This window comes from Mchenga conophoros, linkage group LG13 (assembly GCF_057382185.1).
Source record: "Mchenga conophoros isolate Kocher_MC1m ecotype Shallow Benthic linkage group LG13, M_conophoros_male_GT1.1, whole genome shotgun sequence".
Classification (NCBI taxonomy): Eukaryota; Metazoa; Chordata; class Actinopteri; order Cichliformes; family Cichlidae; genus Mchenga; species Mchenga conophoros.
The window spans coordinates 34014537-34032799 of NC_140538.1; the positions used below are offsets into that span (position 1 = coordinate 34014537).

The 18263-nt window shown below is 43.7% G+C and overlaps 1 protein-coding gene across 1 annotated transcript in view; it reads right to left on the minus strand.

Moving 5' to 3' along the window:
• The window catches only part of LOC146561798 (bifunctional heparan sulfate N-deacetylase/N-sulfotransferase 2-like), a 53440-nt gene that overhangs the window by 346 nt on the left and 34831 nt on the right, over nucleotides 1-18263 (minus strand). Inside the window, exons 6-15 of the mRNA XM_085243119.1 lie at nucleotides 15068-15253; nucleotides 12575-12703; nucleotides 10153-10335; nucleotides 9317-9413; nucleotides 9122-9245; nucleotides 3157-3331; nucleotides 2899-3069; nucleotides 2680-2789; nucleotides 2444-2546; nucleotides 1-1686 (exon numbers count right to left, since the gene is read on the minus strand). The exon at nucleotides 1-1686 is cut by the window's left edge and continues 346 nt beyond it. Coding sequence (XP_085099245.1) covers nucleotides 1561-1686; nucleotides 2444-2546; nucleotides 2680-2789; nucleotides 2899-3069; nucleotides 3157-3331; nucleotides 9122-9245; nucleotides 9317-9413; nucleotides 10153-10335; nucleotides 12575-12703; nucleotides 15068-15253 — 1404 coding nt within the window. The 3' untranslated portion in view covers nucleotides 1-1560. The remainder of the gene's footprint in view (nucleotides 1687-2443; nucleotides 2547-2679; nucleotides 2790-2898; nucleotides 3070-3156; nucleotides 3332-9121; nucleotides 9246-9316; nucleotides 9414-10152; nucleotides 10336-12574; nucleotides 12704-15067; nucleotides 15254-18263) is intronic.

Consider the following 18263-nt stretch of genomic DNA (forward strand, 5'->3'; position numbering starts at 1 on the left):
ATCATGCCAGTGAAATGCCCCTCACGTTATAATAGAAAGACCAGGTTTTTCCTTTAATTTGTCAAATTTTGTGTGCATATACATTTTTCCCTTTTCTCCGACACGGCTACTCTTACAGAGATATGGCCGTCTCACAGTCAAACAGCCCACACTGGTCCACAGCCATGCCTTGCTACCACACCGTGCCAGGATCAGCGTAACCAGTTTATCACTACCAAAATGTAAAGAAGTGAAAAACATAAGTTAACATTACACTACCCAAAATAATACAGTTCCCACTCTCCCAGTTGGTTAAGTTCAGTTGACATCTCCAAACTGCCCTGAGGTCATCAGGGCTACGACAGCTTTGATACTCAAAAGACGAAGCCTGTGGTTTAAACTGAAGTTTGAAAGACAGCAGACTTATAGCAGCCTTTGATAATAATACATTTTAAAATTCTGTCACTTTTGGATCCTAAATCACTAGAATTTAGGAGAGCATTTGCCTTTAAACAAATATTTTAGTTTAGAAGTTGACCATTTTCTTCATGCACTCTAGTCAGCTAGGATCTGAGAGCGTTCCAGCTTCAGTGTTGTCTGTTGATGTTGGGATGTACAAAGACGTGGCCAAGGTTTCGATCAGCAGCTACTGCAGAGAGCTATCCCTGACTACAGACTAAATGACAGAACATAACACTGGCAGATATCCCCAAATATCCTTTTACAGCACATCAAATAGCTGAAAATTGAGTTCCAACGAAAAAATCTGTACTCATCAGTGTTTAGTGTTTCTTTACTTGCATAACATGGAGGGTATATTTTCAAAAACTTATCTGCAGAGTTGGAAAACAGCTGAAAGTTGGAAAACTGCCATCCTTCAAAAATCAGCTTTCCCTTGGCCTAAATAAATCAAGTGGAATAAAACTGCTCACTGTCAGGATGCTGGTGGCAGGCACAGCATGGACCATAACTCTAAAAACATATTTACACTGATCTGTCATCAACTCAGTTCCATTTCTGTCTGTGACTCTTGTTCACTGACTGGAGAGCTGAGGATAAACTGCTTCTGCCCCCAAACGTAACATATACAAGCCTTTTTAAAAAATAGACTGCTTTAAAATCATCTTTGTGTGGGGTGTGTGTGTGTGGTTGTGCGTGTTAGTCCCGTTTCCAGTCGCAGACTTCACATGTGCACACACTGAACTTCTCTCCTCATTAATGCCGTCTACCTGTTCTTTATGCTATGGACCTGATGCCCACCCACTTCTCTGGATCCACAGCCAGCGGGTACAGCATGAACCTCATTTGCAACACGGAGGCTAAAAGCTGTCTGGGAGGTTGGTGAAAGGTCAAGAGGAGGCGGTCTGCTGGAATCGTCTCAAGCAGTGACCAAAACATTAAGATCAGATTGTACGGTCTTTTTTCACGGAGCACAGGCACTCTTAACATCTGCTCAAGCATTGTAACTTTGATAGTGTGTGTTGCTGCCGATTCCAGATCAGGTAGTCCAGTCTCGTCCGGAGCCAAATGTTGACTCGACCACAGACTCTAGTCCAAGCTTTTCTGCAGTGTGTCTGAGCCTCAGCTCCAGCTGGTGCTCTGGAGTTCTTGGCGGAGCCAGGATGGCAACGGCTGACCCAACCGGCTCAACAAACGCAGGAGATCCATGTTGTGCTCATGGTAATACTCTGCTAGAAAGGCACGCGACTGCAAGAAAATGCACACAGGCACGCACGCACGCACGCACGCACGCACGCACACACGCACGCACGCACGCACGCACACACACACACACACACACACACACAGGGGTGAGATTCACAGCAAGTTTTCTCAAGTGTTGTTGTTGCAAGCATGAAACAGACATGGTGGACTGGCGTGCCAATATTACACACTTTGTTGTGATGTCAGGTTGGTGTTCAACAATAGAGGAACTTCTTTTTAATTCATTTCTGTGGCTGTGTCATTTCCTAAAGTAGTGTTTATGTTACTCTAAAAGGAGTGTGTAGATTTCATGTATGTCGATACCTATTTACACTCTGTTGTGCTGGAGACCTGAAATAGGTTTATTGACAGGTTTGAAGTTGTTCACACAGATAGCAGACTACTGATGTCAGTGGAGAATTGTCAGACTGCTTTCAGCTGTGACTCAAATAACCAATCGCTATAACCAAAACATGCTGAAGAGCATCTCTGAACACATGAGAGAAAAGACCGTAACAGGTGCCGTCACAGACACATGGGTTTGTAAGCAACAAGAAAAAAGCAAGATTGGAGGCTAATGGTTTTGCTCAGTTCGGTTTTTGCTCTTCCAAAGGTCAGCTTTTAACGGATTGCTTTTGCTACTTACACAGCTTAAAGCCTAAAATTTAAAAAGAGGTTATGGTACGCAAGATTCATCCCCCCCAAAGAGCTTGTGCTCATCAGAAAACGAGTAGGTGAAGCAATCACAGCGCACGCGTACCTCAGAACTCAACTCCGGGTACTTCCTGCCTTTACTCTTTCCCAGACATTTGGCTCGACCGCCCTCCACTCGCTGACACCAGAAACCTTTGCTGTCATCATACCTGCAAAGACAACGCATGTTTTTTGACGCCACAGCAAACACACCCCACATAGGCTATACATTTTTACATGCTTCTGTGTAAGGCAAGTCAGAAAAGAAAGTGACTTTTATACATGTGTAGGAGTGTTACGAACATTAAAGCCTGGGTGTAGTTGAAGATGGGGGTGACACCAAGGAATCTCTGTATTCCCTCCATCACCAGTACTGGGTTGGACCGCAGCAGCGCCCCATCAACAATGTGTAGCTAATTATAGAGAAAGAGTGTCAGCAACGCCTGAGAGAACTACAACCATCTTCCAATGTATTCGCAGCAGCCACTGAATGCGCATGTTAGCAGCTGCAGTGTGTGTTACCTGGCTGGCTTGGTAATGTTGCAGCCAGCGGTCCAGGTGGATAGCATATGCCCCAGGATTAAGGCAGTGTCTCTGAAGGGCCAGCAGATCCCTGGGGGCTGAGGCGCCCGCTGTAACTACTTCATGGAAAGTGTGGTTAAGGGCTACAGGGTCCTGATGAGCCCTCTGGTGCTGTAGTTAACGAAACACACACAAACACTAAAGAGGGTTTGAAATGCTATAAAAACGCCTTTGCAGCCTCACTGTGAGCATTCTCACCTGGTACCAGGAGTAGGCTCTGTCAGCCGGGTTAATGAGCACTGCCAGGATCTTGGCCCTGGGGAGCAGGGCCGCAGCTCTTTTAGGGGCTACTTCTGTGTCAAAGTAGTTGGCACTCTTTTCAAACATGAAGTCTGTGCTGACATTGGAAGGGAATGGGAAGAAGTCCATGTACCTGAGGAGGACACACACGCACACCATTACACAACTGTACTGAGGTGAAATGTGTTTTTTTTTAAAGAAATATTTTTAAACTGAGCAGCTTTTACAGTTGTGTGTTGCTTCTTAATATAAAAGTGTCCAATTTACACAACGTCTGTGTGGAATCGGTTTTCCTGCTCTCGTTTGCCGTTTTAGCTGTTTGGTGGTTGTTGAAATAGTTTTGTCTTTAACCCGAGATTCTGGCGTTTCTGGCTAAATACATTTATATTTAAAAATCGATTTGAATCGGTAAACCGATTATTGAAACCAACTCCTAGTGTGTGGGGCTGTACCCTGTAGGTTTATATTGTTAGACAGTAACATTACTTATTAAGAAAAGTGTTCTGTGTAATGTGTGTAGTAATTACTTTGAGTAACGACGCAACAATGATCGCAACAAAGAGTGGAAATAGCTCCAACATGAGCAAACATTTGACCACTCAGCATGTAATTAATTTGCATGAATGCAATGTCTTGGACATGCTGCTTAGAGACGGTGCTGACTCAAAGCAATTCCCATCACTAGTGTCATTCTGAATTTGATGGCAACAACGTGTCTTCAGCAGCTGGACAGTGTATCAACGCCTCTTCTTTTAACTTCTGTGACTGAAGGAGAGCAGTTACTGGGCTTTAGAGAGAGGAATGTTGTTGTGTTCTTTTGGTTTAATCTGGCTCCAAATGTTTTTCTTAAATGTAAGCAGCTGTCTCAGTCATCCTCTTCCTCCAGCTCTGAACTAAGCTGGGTTGCTCTCGCCCAGTGTTCTGTACTGTGATTTATTAACCATCTAAATACACAAAGGACTTTGCAAATGACTCTTCTGAGTTATTGGCTGAAATCATGCCTAAATATAATAAAGCTCTAATGATTAGAGATTTTAATGTACATGTGCGCTGGCTTGACAGCATTAACTGACTCGCTAACTTCACGCAGTGGTTGTCCGGACCCACAGAAGAACATGAACACAGACATCTCACGATGTGTCTGTTTCAAACAGTGTTTTCAGATCACACGCCTGTTTTTTGCATTCACTGCTGCGCTTTTCTCTGCTTACTTTGATCAGAACTTTGGGGCTCAGCTTCTAGTTTTATTCCACCTGCCAAACGATATCAGAGTCAGTGTCTCCATTCAAAACCAGACAGTCTAAAACGAATCCCACCTGGATTCTTTAATTCTTTCTGTTTTAGGCATATTTGTTCTTGTTGTTTTTAACACTAGCCTTTTCCTCAAGGGTGGTTCCTAAAAGCTTTAAAACAACCACAGATGGAAAAAACCTGGCCTGGATCCCAGTGTGTTACCCAACTTCGGGTCCATTTCCAATCTTTCTTTTCTTTTAAAAATTCTCTAGATAAATGTTTATAGCAAATTGAAGGCCCTTTAAATAAAAAATAAAATAAAATAAATTTAATTAAATTAAAAAAAAACCAAACATCCTTGGGTTGTTTTAGTCTGGTTTGAAGTCTCTTCATGGAGCAGAATCAGTACTGCTGACGGGCCACTGCTCACTGTTGGTCCACAACAGTGATGGCTAAGACGGGTCTCTTACCGGGACCATGTCACCTATGAAGAAGACCACTGCCAGACCGCCACATGTCCCCTCCATGACATTCTACCCCAACTCCCGTGCCGACTGCACAAGATCACCACCACATGGAACCCACCCCACAGAAGACGCAAACCAGGCTGCCCCCGTACAACATGGCGGAGGACTTTCATTGATGATTTACGCGCCTGGGATGAGGCCGAAGCAACCGCAGCTGATCGAGTACGCTGGCAGAGATCTGCCACCCAATGCGCTGAACGGTGCAGGAGGACCGAACTCTAAGTATTGTGTTTGGTCCTGGTGGGCACAGTATCTAAGGCCTCCAGTCACAAACCTGGGTTTTATGATGGACAGTTAGATTGGACAGTCAAATAACTGCAGTGGTGAAATCCAGCTTCTTTCAGCTGAAACAAGTGGCAAAAATAGAAAAACTGTTGAAAGATCACTTTGAAACAGTAATCCATGCCTTTATCACAACTCTGGATTGGATTACTGCAACTTATGTAGGTGTTAGCCAGTCCTTCCTGCCTCGTCTTCAGCTGGTGCAAAAGTATGACTTAACTGGAAAACAGCAAATTACTTCTGTTTTATACTCACTCCACTGGCTGCCCGCCCATTTTAGGGTTCATTTTTAAATTCTTTTATTTCTTTCCTCTGAGATGTGCCTTGCCCATCTCAGAACTGTTGCACTTGCACTGTCCTTCCCGATTGCTCTTGGATGTGCCGAGGGCACAAGGCTTTTGCCGTAGCAGCTCCCAAATTGGCATTAGACAGGCCTCTGCACTGTCCAATTTTAAGATCCACCGCTTCTGTTTGTTGTTCGATCTAGTTTGCACATCATCAGGATGGGAGCGAATGTTCCCCCAATAATAAACCAAAGGGTCCCTCTCCTCATAAGTCTGGGGAATATATCCAGGTTTTCCAAAAAGACTTTCAATTTTGGATTGATCTGACTTCAGAACGGTTTTCCATTTTGCTTCAGTCCATTTCCCCATCCATCCATCTTCTGCTTATGTGGGGCAACAAACTAACAAAGCTGCTGTCTGTTAAAGACCAAACAGGGAATGTCATACTAAAATGAAAATGGACAGCAGATTATTTCAAAAAAAGTAATGTGTGCCGGGTGGCGGCCAGGAGCGGAGGCCCTGGCGGACTGACCCCCGGCTGCCAAGACTGGCAATAGGGACATGGAATGTCACCTCTCTGGTGGGGAAGGAGCCTGAGTTAGTGCGTGAGGTTGAGAGGTACCGGCTAGATATAGTCGGGCTCACCTCTACACATGGCTTGGGCTCTGGAACCAGTCTCCTGGAGAGGGGCTGGACTCTGTCTCAGTCTGGAGTTGCCCCTGGTGAGAGGCGACGGGCTGGGGTGGGTATCCTAATATCCCCTCGGCTTGCTGCCGGTACGTTGGGGTTTTTCCCGGTGGACGAGAGGGTTTGTTCCCTGCGCCTTAGGGTCGGGGAACGGGTCCTGACTGTCATCTGCGCTTATGCGCCGAGTGGCAGTTCAGAGTACCCAGCCTTCTTAGAGTCCCTGGGGGGGGGTGCTGGAGGGTGCTCCACCTGGAGACTCTGTTGTCCTGCTGGGAGACTTCAATGCTCACGTGGGTAACGACAGCGAGACCTGGAGGGGCGTGATTGGGAGGAACGGCCTCCCTGATCTGAACCCGAGCGGTGCTCTGTTATTGGACTTCTGTGCTAATCACAGTTTGGCCATAACGAACACCCTGTTCGAACATAAGAGTGTCCATAAGTGCACGTGGCACCAGGATGCTCTAGGCCGTAGGTCGATGATTGATTTTGTAATCATATCAGCAGACCTGCGACCATATGTTCTGGACACTCGGGTAAAGAGAGGGGCTGAGCTGTCAACTGATCACCACCTGGTGGTGAGTTGGATCAGGTGGCGGGGGAAGACGCTGGACAGACCTGGTGCACCTAAACGCGTAGTGAGGGTGTGCTGGGAACGTCTAGCAGAGGCCCCAGTCCGCGAGATCTTCAACACACACCTCCGGCAGAGCTTCAACAGCATTCCGAGGGAGACTGGGGACATTGAGTCCGAATGGACCATGTTCAGCGTCTCCATTGCCGAAGCTGCTGCATTGAGCTGCGGCCGCAAGGTGGTTGGTGCCTGCCGTGGTGGTAATCCCCGAACCAAATGGTGGACACCAGAGGTGAAGGGAGCCACCAGGCTGAAGAAGGAGTCCTATCGGGCTTGGTTAGCCTGTGGGACTCCGGAGGCAGCCGACAGGTATCGACAGGCCAAGCGGAATGCGGCTCGGGCAGTGGCTGAAGCAAAAACTCAGGTGTGGGAGGAGTTCGGAGAGGCCATGGAAAAAGACTTTCGGGCTGCCTCGAAGAGATTCTGGCAAACCGTCAGACGTCTCAGGAGGGGAAAGCGGTGCTCTACCTGCACTGTGTATAGTGCTGGCGGAGCGCTGCTGACGTCGACTGAGAAAATTGTCGGGCGGTGGAAGGAATACTTCGAGGACCTCCTTAATCCCACTGACACGTCTTCCGAGGAGGAAGCAGAGTCTGGGGATGAGGGGAATGACCCGCCAATTTCCGGGGGCGAGGTCACTGAGGCAGTTAAACAACTCCTTGGTGGCAGAGCCCCTGGTGTTGATGAGGTCCGCCCCGAGTTCCTGAAGGCTCTGGACGTTGTAGGGCTGTCCTGGTTGACACGCCTCTGCAATGTTGCGTGGAGATCAGGGGCAGTACCTGTGGACTGGCAGACCGGGGTGGTGGTCCCCATCTTCAAGAAAGGGGACCGGAGGGTGTGTTCCAACTACAGGGGGATCACACTCCTCAGCCTCCCTGGGAAAGTCTATGCCAGGGTGCTGGAAAGGAGAGTTCGTCCGTTAGTCGAACCTCGGATACAGGAGGAACAATGCGGTTTTCGTCCTGGTCGCGGAACACTGGACCAGCTCTTTATCCTCTCCAGGATACTTGAGGGTGCATGGGAGTTTGCCTAACCAGTCTACATGTGTTTTGTGGACTTGGAGAAGGCATTCGACCGTGTCCCTCGGGGTGTCCTGTGGGAGGTGTTGCGGGAATATGGGGTGTCTGGCCCATTGCTACGGGCCATTCGATCCCTATACAACCGTTGCAAGAGCTTGGTTCGCATTGCCGGCAATAAGTCGGACTCGTTCCCGGTGGGTGATGGGCTCCGCCAGGGCTGCCCTTTGTCTCCGGTTCTGTTCATAATTTTTATGGACAGGATTTCTAGGCGCAGCCAAGTGGCGGAGGGCTTTCGCTTTGGTGGCCTCAGAATCTCATCTCTGATTTTTGCAGATGATGTGGTTCTGTTGGCTTCATCGGGTGAGGGCCTCCAGCTCGCACTGGAGCGGTTCGCAGCCGAGTGTGAAGCAGCGGGAATGAGGATCAGCACCTCCAAATCTGAGGCCATGGTTCTCAGCCGGAAAAGGGTGGAGTGCCCACTCCGGGTCGGGGATGAGTTCCTGCCCCAAGTGGAGGAGTTCAAGTATCTCGGGGTCTTGTTCGCGAGTGATGGGAGAAGGGAGCCGGAGATCGACAGACGGATTGGGGCTGCAGCTGCAGTAATGCGGACGCTGCACTGGTCCGTCGTGGTGAAGAGGGAGCTGAGTGTAAAAGCGAAGCTCTCAATTTACCGGTCGATCTACGTCCCTACCCTCACCTATGGCCACGAGCTGTGGGTAGTGACCGAAAGAACGAGATCGCGGATACAAGCGGCAGAAATGAGCTTCCTCCGAAGGGTGGCTGGCCTCTCCCTTAGAGATAGGGTGAGAAGTTCGGCCATCCGGGAGGGGCTCAGAGTAGAGCAGCTGCTGCTCCACATCGAAAGGAGCCAGCTGAGATGGTTCGGGCATCTGACAAGGATGCCCCCTGGGCGCCTCCTGGGTGAGGTGTTCCAGGCATGTCCCACCGGGAGGAGGCCCCGGGGCAGACCCAGGACACGCTGGAGAGATTATATCTCTCGGCTGGCCTGGGAACGCCTTGGTATTCCCCCGGATAAGCTGGAGGAGGTGGCTGGGGAGAGGGAGGTCTGGGCCTCTTTGCTTAGGCTGCTGCCCCCGCGACCTGGCCCCGGACAAAGCGGATGAAAATGGATGGATGGATGGATGGTAATGTGGGACATTTACGCATTTACATTTATGCACACAAGTCATGGCAGCGCTGCACAGATCCAGACTTTCCTTTAAGGCTCTGTACACAGTGAACAGGGTGTGTATGTGTTTTTACCAGTCAATCCCATTGTGATAGTTTGCGCCACTGAAGAACTGGATCTCCTCAAAGGTGGTAGGGCTGGGGAAGGAGCTGGTGATTGCTGGGTGGATGCTCAGGAATGAATGAAGTGCTGTAGTACCTTTGAGCAAACAAGACAATTAAAATAATCAAAACAGAGAATTAAATAAGACAGATGAGAGGAATCTATACCTGTTTTTTGTGGTCCAATGATGAGAAACTTTGGCAATCTGTCACAGGTCTTCTCTTTAGACCAGATATCTTTGTGTCTCTTATCATGGCAAGGGTTCTGAAAAAAGAAAAAATCCACACAGTGTGTCATCTTCCATGACGGGTGAAAGTTACATTTACATTTTACATTACAGATATTATACACGTTACATTTTAAAATAAATAAAAGGGACATGAATGGTTTTGTTTATCATTTCGTCACATACTCCCACATCACCCAAATCTTGAAGTAGGCATTTCAATTTCCAAATTGTACAAAAGATGGGGGAAAAGGGTAGGTAAGGTAGATTTTAGATGTAATACTTAAACTTTTAAGATTAGAAATCATGAATGAATTAAAATTTTACATATTACACACCGTAGTCAGGGAAAAAAAATCCACTGATCAGGTTATTAGCAAAGGTGCAATTAATGTGTATTTACAAAAAACCCACAAACCCCTAAACTAGATGCTTTAACAATAATTATACATTCACTGTTTTTCCTTACATCAAACTCCTTGTGCATAGAATTACTGCACTTATCATGAATCTGGCACTTATGCCTTTTTTACCTATTAACTTAAAAGAAAATGCATGAAGACTTTTTCATTTCTAAAATAAAACAATACAATAAAATGTATGTAAAACAATAAAATAATATAATAACAATAAAAAAAACACTCTTTGTTGTGAAGCTGTCTTTTAACTGTTGCTTTATTTAATGATTTATAGTGATTAGGTGACTGTGTATACAGTGAAGTGAAAACAGAAACTGGATTTCTCAAGTTTTAAAAATAACCACATGAATCAACCCACCTGCCAGAGCGGGTCTCTCTCATCAGGAAAGATTTGGAAATACCTCTCGGCAAGCTGGACTGGTGGTAACGTTTGCAGCCTGAGGTTGGTCCAGCACTGGACAAACTTCACCAAAGACTCAAATGTATACAGACCCAGACGATCATTGCCATAGTTAGACAGATGGGTCATGAAGATACTGATCTGGATTGAGAAAGTTAAAAATATGTTATAACACTGCCATCCTAAGGTTTTATTTTAATTTCATTTTTAATTGTGTGTGTGTGTGTGTTCACTTTTTATTACATGTTAGCATTTTATGTTACTTAAATTCTTTTTACACCATGTGAGAAAGTATTCAATAATTTCATTATATTTGAATAATGACAATAAAGAAAGAAAGCTGACAAACTTTGCCAACTTAAAATTTTACTTTTTCCCTCGAATTTCAAATTTTGATTAAAATGTTTGACATTGGGAATTTACTATCACACACTGCATGTTATATCCACAAAATTTCTCCATTATCCCCTTATTCTCGTGTCTTAAACATCTTGTTTATTTTGTTAATATCATTAATCTTTCTCATCCTATTTTGTCTTAGTAGAATTGAAGAAAAAACCTTAAGTAAATGATAAGCAATGGTTAAGTCTGCAACTTCTTAGTTAGAAGAGCTTGGTGCTTGGTTTTTGGGAGCCATTTTTGTTGGGGGGGGGTCCACTGCCAAGAACCTTACACATCTACTCAATCTTCTTTTTCCTGTTCTGGACTAACACGCATCTGTTGTTTAATTGTTTGTTCTATCATTTAAGGTGAGTGTGCACAATGTCTGTGCTCTAGGAATCAGATTAGTCAGCATTTAAACTTTCTAAGCTGGAATGTTAAAGGTTTAAATCATCCAGTCAAGACAGCGAAAGCTTTCTTCCATGTTATTAAGCACCATAACAGTGATGTGGCTTTCCTGCAGGAGACCCACATCAGGGGGTTTTACAATGCCGTCTCTTTCCACGGTGGAGGGGCCAGTGCTTTTCCAGGTTAAAGGACAAGTGATTTCTATACTGATCAGCCAGAGCATTCCCTTTGAGGCAGTCCAATGTTGTAGCAGACAAACAATAAACATTAAATCTGCTTTCAGGGTATAAACTGAACCTCAATAAAAGTAAGCTTTTCCTCTTAAGTAGTAAAGCAAGTTTGTTAGACTTCACTAACTTGCCCTTAAGGGTTAAAAAAAAACAAAACAAAACAAAAAAAACCCTTAAAAAACAACAACAAACAAACACACACAGGCACCAAAAAACAAACAAACAAGAATTTGATTACACTGCTAAACCAATTGAAGCTGTCCTTCACCCACTGGACACCATTTTCTAAGGACGTTATTAAAAATGACTATTTTACCCCAATTTTTTAATTTATTTATTTATTTTTATACCTCTTCCAGGCTCTACCCATTTTTATTTCTAAGATTTTTTTTTTCAATGTGTTGCATTCTGTTTTGTCACCTCACACATGGGAAGGTAAACACCCAAGACCAATCTTCAAAAGCCTGAAACTGAAGGGGGGGCTTCAACACTTCAACAATTTTTGTTTTTATTATTGGGCCGCTAACATAAGCTGTCTGGTGTTTTTGTACTTGTACCTCACTCAGAGTGGCTATTCTGACTGGGTGACTATGGAACTACACAGCAACAACAGTACATCTTTTCTGGCTGTACTTGGTTCTCCACTTTCAACTCTGTGGTGAAACACTCATTGGAAATATGGGGCAAGTTTAGGAAATACTTTAACCTCGACCTTTAAGTTGAGCTCACTGAGACGCAAACTCGTCCGAGATCTTTAGCATATGCACTTACGGTATCAATTTGAACCTGCTACATCACCTTGGTCTTTAGTTATTGCAATGACAAGAGTTTCAGAAAACTTGACCTCTGATCTTCACCTTGAGGTCAAGGTCACTAAGAGGGGGTGGAAGTGACACCCACTCTTAGTGGGCGGGGTAGAAAGAGTGGGGTAAAAATGACAACACTTTTAATTTTACAGGGTGAGTCCATCTGAAATCAACCAAGCCTTTTGCGTGTCCAAGTTGCATAAAATCTAGATGGTAGAAAATGTGAACATTTACAATGATTGCTGTCAAAAACATTTTCATGTTAAAAAACAGACCATTTTTCAAAAAATATACATCTTGAAAACTATTTGAAAAATGAATCTGAAATTTCACAGCACTCATTATAGATGTCCAAACTTTGGACTCTAAAATTTGTATGCAAATTGGAGGTCGAGCAGGACATTTTCTAAAACTTGACTGAAGATGGAATGACCTTTGTGTAAAGCCAGGCCAAATCTTCAGACACTCAAGTCTCATGTAAAGTTGACACGTGTGAAACATGAGTGCTAGACAGTCTCAAGCCAACAGCTGTAGTGTGCATGGAGGTTTTCTTACAGGGTTTAGGAGGACGGTGAGGAAGAGCTCTCCCCCTCTGATGCTCTTGTCCAGCTCTTTTGAACCTCCTGGGTATTCATTATAGAAGATTGTATGGGTGAATAGACCACAAGTTTGTCTGGGCAATACCTGAAATGAACAAATAGGGCATTAAATATTGGGGATATATACATAATTTCCTTAGGGATTAATAAAGTATTCTGATTGGTCAATCATCTAGGTAAGGAAACCCCAAAAAGTTGATTCTGTTCCTCTGTGTTCTCAGCATCATGTGTTTTTAGTGGGAAACTTTTTCACTTATCCAAGTGTAGCCACAGCTGCTCCTTTCACATAAATGGCCAACTGCAAGCAATGGAGGTCATTTATAAGAGATGTCTCCACCCTCAATAACAGGACCAACCTCAACACTGACCAAGTATGTCTTGCTCTTGTAATTTTATCTTATCTATATTTCAAATATAGGAGTTAGAGCAGGGAGATATGGCCAAAAATATTTATCACGATATATATTTGAAAATTTGCGATAACGATATAACTGACGATATAATTGATGCGAGACAAAATACAACTCCACAACTTGACTAGCGCAAAAAAACACCATCCATTTATTTTCACTTACACAAGAAGCCGTTTTTTTATGTGCATTAAACCTATATAAACATTTTACAGTGCAAATGCAAATTCCTTGCTGAAAGTTTAACCAAAAGGCATTTCCAGTAGAAATGGGCTGACATATCCTGAGCATAACCATGTATAATATCCACTGCATTAGGGGTGGGCGATATAAACGATATACGATAGAAACGATATAAATTTGGCCAACGATAGAGATTTTGACTATACCGCTCTACCGCATGTTGATGATGTCATCAAGCTGCGCCTGTTTTGGTCGAAAGCATCGCAGTGGCTACAACCATTATCATCTGCAAATTATGCCGAGCAACAGTCATAGCAAAGAGATGAAGCACTTTTGAAATATGGGGAAAGCCAAAAACTGCGCTTCCTCCACCTCCGTAACATTGATTCATTAATGCTGAATTCTCTCGCAGCTGCTCTGTTCCCATGTTGTTGCAGTATATTAATGACTAACCTCGTATTGTGAATGAATGATCTCAGTTGTTCTCCTGACTGAAGTTTGGCCCGTGTATAGCATCCTGCCATGCGATTGCATGCTGTTTATTTTTCTGTCCTCATTTATGTTGGAAGTGATAGCAGAGCTGTACGTTTGAATTTTTTCAGAAATCTCTCAGTCAGAACATGCTATATCATGCTTAGGTAACTAGCAAAACTTGCAAGCTAACTTCTAACTCCGTTACATGTAATACATTCTGCTTTCATGGATGCCTGGAAGTTAAACTTCATAGTTACACCTGGTAAAGCAGCAATGTTGATCGTTTTATTAAAGATGAAAGAATTTAGACAGTTTTTAACTCTCAGTGATGCCGCAGTGTTCGTTTGACTTTGGGAGCTGAAGTGGAGGGAGTTTAGGACCCAGATTACTTCCAGATTTGCGAGCACCTTAGTCCGACAAACACGACAATAACGACGGCCCGCTTGCATGTTCTACAAAAAAAACCTGCTTTGTCGTGTATCTGACGGACACCAAACCAGTTCAACATCACTGAAGTTGCACCACTTTTACAAACCAATTCTGGTTCATCCGTTTCACTCAACAATCCGCTTTCAATAATTTCCCCCAGGGATCAATAAAGTATTCTGATTCTCCCTTCTCATTCTCCGTTGCCGCCATGCTTTTTCGCCATGTGCGTATGAAAACAAAGGCACTGCGCATGGGCGTTTTAACCATATTCTATCGCGATATTTCATTTTCTTATCGTTGCCTAACATTGTACCGTTATTACCATGAACGGTATAATATGGCCCAGCCCTAATAGGAATGTCGGTTTTGGAGGAGTCAAGGAGGCCATTTATGTGAAAAGAGAAAAACCATCTGTGAACCAAAGAGGGGGCCTAAGGGTACATCTTTCTCCATCTAACAATGGTTTGATTGGAGCCTTTCCCCAGCTCTCTGTGAATGGTACTGATGGATAATATGAAACTGTCATGAAAAGAAGCATTTTCATAATTATGAAACAATCATGAATTATGAAACTAAGTGAAAAGCCCATTGTAAGGCAATGATGGTAGTCTTGTGACAGTACTTACCTGCAGTAAGCCGAGGCTGAAAGTGTCACTTGGTCACAAATGAAACTTTCTAGCTATTGACTTTGAAAATCTGTTTCTGTGTAATCAGCGGCAAATTGTTATTAGTTACCATTAAGCCAGCAAAAAACCTCTTGCAAACACTCAGAGCCTTAAGAAATACTACAGACTTCACTGATACAACATTCAAAATATAACATCTTAACAGATAGCTTGTCCTTTTTTAACACAAAAACCTTCAAAAGTTCACATCACATCATCTTGGCTGAAAGATGTAATTTTCTTCACACAAACACATGTGTTATTAAAGAACAAAGACTGTGGACTGACCTGGATGCCATTGTGAATGAAGCCACGTCGATATCGAGCTGGCCTTAGATGAGGGTATTCTTCTGTACTGGTCACCTTGATTCCCCACACAGATTTCCAGGCTTCATATAGCTGGCTGTGAACTGGATAAACCCCAGAGTGGTGTGGAGCTACTGCATAGCCCATATCTATTGGGATGCCATGCTCCTGGAGAGAGAATGGTACAATAAGAATAAGGGGTAGCTGTAGCTCAGGAGGTAGAGCTACTGATCGGATGGTTGGTGGTTCAATCCCTGGCTCGCCCAGTCTTCATGCTAAATATCCTTGGGCAAGATACTAACCCCAAGCTGCTCTCTGATGAATCCATCGAAGTATGAATGTTAGTCAGAAAGCACTTAAAGTATAAAGGAAAGTGCTTGTGTTAATGAGTGAATGTGGCATGTTGTATAAAGAGCTTTGAGCACTCCGGGCGAGTAGAAATGCAAAGCGCTATATAAGAAACAGAATCCATTTACCAGTAAGAAGACAGCATATGGAGTTAGCAGGTGACAGACAGGTAGAAACAGTTGTAGTCAAGAGAAAAAAAAAGGAGAAAAAAAGATAAAGGACTGATTCATATATAGAGCTTTTTTACTCTCCTGGAGCATTCAAAGCACTTTATACAACATGCCACATTCACTCATTCACACAAGCACTTTCCTCTATACTTTAAGCGCTTTAGTATCTTGCCAGGGATATTTGGGATGAAGCTTGAGGCAGCCAGGGATCAAACCACCAACCTTCTGGTCAGTAGCTGACCTGTTCTAGCTCCTGAGCTACAGCCCCACACAGAGGCAAGCAGATACAGTGAACTTAGTCATACCAAGTCACGATTTTTACAATGTTTTAGATACGAAAAGAAAAAACAAGAAGAAAAAAAGGGAAAACCAGCTGTGACTTGTACTGTTAAGTACTTTGAGTGGTCAGTATGATGAGAAGACTGTTATATAAATGCTATAATACAGTCTACACGCCTTTAGATGCCAGAGTGGCACCAAAATCCAAAAACCAGCTTTCATGTACAGTGGTGTGAGAAAGTGTTTGCCCCCTTTCCGATTTGTGTTTGTCACACTTAAATGTTTCAGTTCAAACAAATTTAAATATAAGATAGGGCTGCTCGATTATGGCAAAAATGATAATCACGATTATTTTCACTGAAATTGAGATCGCGATTATTTGACGATATTTATTTAACCCTTTAAGACCTACTATAGAACCAAGTCCGCCAGAGCTTATATTATTTTTTTTACATGTTGTAGTGCCATTTGTGGGAGCATTTCAAGTTGCTAAATAACTGTTATAGCCCATATTTTAATAATATGTATGCATTAAGTCCATAGTAACTACATTAATTGCAAAAAAGTGCAATAAACTACAAAAAAATTTATATCGTTTTTGTTTTGTTTTTTTACATATATTTCTACTTGGAGAAATTTAAGAGGTTTATCCCTCAAAACTTTAAATACAAAAAAGTTGCAAAAAATAGTTTACAACAACAGGAAATTTATTTTGAGTGTCTTCATAGTTTTATTTTGGAGATACACCAATTTTTATATACTGCAGGAAAAACAAAAAAAACAATCCTATGATGCAAATTTGCAAAGAAAACAGCAGGTGCATCAAAATAAACTATTTCCAGCAGTGCAATTCGAGTTCTAAGCATCCCAGAAACTATTCAGAAAAGTCAAACATGACCAGTATAGGCTTTTAAGGCCTACAAGTAAAAAAACTACATTTCCGCGAAAATGACGTCACTTCCGGTTTCGGCCAGGAAATGGCGGACATGCGACAGTTCGCGCTGACGTCTGTTTCACTGTGGGAAGTGTTACGAACAGCTGATCGGATCGGCAAAGCGTGTTTCTGGAATATTATGTTTTTGTTCCTGCAAGCGCTTTTTATGCAATTTTTGCAAAGCTATATGTGGAAGGAAACCGTGACCGAGGACAAGCTGATGGCATAAGATGTAAGTACAACTCCTCCGGTTTCATATGCAAAACAAATTATTGCGCTAGCTTACGTGGTTCGGGTTCTACAGGGATTTAAAAATAGTTACACAAAACGGAGCATGCTGCTCTGACCGGATTTAAAGGGTTAACAATGACTTTAGAAAATAATATAAAATAGTGTGCAACACCACTGAAGTTTTTTTTTACCTCTCTTTTCAACCAACAGCAGTCACTCTCCTCTCCAAATAACTTCTGCTTAGCTTTCCGAGCTTCCCTCGGGTCCTCTTAATCAGCGGTCTCCAACCTTTTTTGCGCCACGGACCGGTTTATGCCCGACAATATTTTCACGGACCGGCCTTTAAGGTGTCGCGGATAAATGAGGGAGGGGCCAATAATCGGCTCTGTCATTTTTAATGATCGTTGAAAGCCCAGATCGTAATCGTGATTAAAATTCGATTAATTGAGCAGCCCTTTAATTGAGCAGCTTTTGCTGGAAGAGGACAGCTGCCCTCTTCAGATATCTCAGGCAGTCGTGTGTAAATACTTCAGGAAAGTAAACACTCAGTAAGCTCCTGGACCAGACAACACTCCAGGTCGGGTTTTCAAAGCGTGTGCCCACTAGCTGGCAGATGTCTTCACAGACATTTCCAACCTTTCCCTGCTCCAGTCTGCTGTCCCAAAATGTTTTAAGAGGACCACCATCATCCCTGTCCCTAAGAAAACTAATGTGAGCTGCCTAAATGCCCATCGCCCTGTAGCACTCACCGCCATTGCTACGAAGTGCTTTGAGCGTACAGTCAAAGCTCACATCACATCTTTAATCCCTGCTTCACTTGATCCACTCCAGTTTGCCTACAACAGATCTATAGACGATGCAATAGCAATTGCCCTCCCCCACCTGGACCAGAAAAAAAAAAGACACATGCGTGCGGATGCTGTTCATTAACTATAGCTCCACCTTCAACACCATCATACCATCCAGACATGTAATGAAACTCCGTGACCTGAACATCAGCTCTTCCCTGCACACCTGGATACTGGGCTTCCTGACAGACAGACCAAAGGTGGTTCGGATCAGCAGCATCACCGCATCCACACTTCCACTCAGCACAGATGCCCCCCAGGGATGTGTGCTCAGCCCCCTGCTGTACACCCTGTTCACCCACGACTGTACAGCAACACACAGCTCCAACACCATCGTCAAATTTGCAGATGACACCATCATCATCAGC